At 38.2% G+C, this 1119-nt stretch overlaps 1 protein-coding gene across 2 annotated transcripts in view; it reads right to left on the reverse strand.

Annotated features, from left to right (window-relative positions):
* Positions 1 to 1119, reverse strand: part of LOC101864701 — a 34915-nt gene that overhangs the window by 9786 nt on the left and 24010 nt on the right. For both annotated transcript variants that reach the window (XM_005104096.3, XM_013085765.2), the window contains exon 17: positions 446 to 538. In XM_005104096.3, the coding sequence (XP_005104153.2) occupies positions 446 to 538 (93 nt within the window). The remainder of the gene's footprint in view (positions 1 to 445; positions 539 to 1119) is intronic.

Consider the following 1119-nt stretch of genomic DNA (forward strand, 5'->3'; position numbering starts at 1 on the left):
GGGGTGTAAGTGTTTTACGGCGCTCACAACAGCATAAGGTCATATGAGCAAGTGCACCATTTACTCTTTAATGTAACTGACGAGACTACAGTTTGTTATCTTGAGAGTAGTCTACAGGGTTGGACACCATTTCTTCAAAACTAACCAAAGCTTTCAAACTGGAATAAAGTGCCACACACATGAGAGTTTGAAGGAATAAACTAATTTCAGTTGATCCTTTTTCAGCTTTTCCCTCCCACCACAATATAACTATCTTTTAACCTGAAATTGATCATACTGCATTCAAACTTCAAAGAAAATCTCAACTTTCTTGTTCTTAACAGATCAAGTGGCATAAAAAAGAATATGAACAGTTAAAAGCAGAAAAGATAGGAAATTTTAAATACCGATAAGAAACAAAAAGGCAGACACCAATCACAGAAATATATAGAAAAATCTCACTCACATTGAGCATCAGAGCTGTCTGTTTCCGAGGAAGGGTCCCAAAGTTTACGTTTGTAACTATCTTCAGGGCTGCGCAGGAGAACTTCGGATTTGTCTGAAATAAAATCAACAGCCCTGTAAGCAATACATTTCCGACTGCTTGCTTTGTTGTTTCATCCTTCTCAAATACACTGAAGTAGCGTCATTGAAATCAGTTGTGGTTGAAATCAGTTGTAGTTGACAGTCCGACAGAATGAGAACAGGAACACTGTCTAAAATGTTTAGTTAATTGAAAAGAAGTAGATCATGTAGACCACACTAGAGCTTCTAAATTTTCAATTTACCAGTACCAATCAAGACAGCAGTTAAACAAACACACAATCCCAACCCCCTCCCCCACCCCAAAAAGAGAAAAATGGAGAGAGCAAACAGAAGTACAGCATTCACTACCCATGTGCTTACAGTCAAGCAAACACAATGACATCACTTACAACTGATTCAATTAAAGCAGAAAAAGAACCCCCAAACAAAACGCGACATCAAATTCAAAGTTTTTTAGTTCTAGTAGAGGTTTTACAGCGCTCTCAACTTCATAAGGTCATATGAGCGCCAGAAGATTAGTTTTAGTTTTAGTAGAGGTTTTACGGCGCTCGCAACTGCATAAGGTCATATGAGCGCCAGAAGATTAGAGCTGTT

This window comes from Aplysia californica, unplaced genomic scaffold (assembly GCF_000002075.1).
Source record: "Aplysia californica isolate F4 #8 unplaced genomic scaffold, AplCal3.0 scaffold00404, whole genome shotgun sequence".
In the NCBI taxonomy this organism is placed as follows: Eukaryota; Metazoa; Mollusca; class Gastropoda; order Aplysiida; family Aplysiidae; genus Aplysia; species Aplysia californica.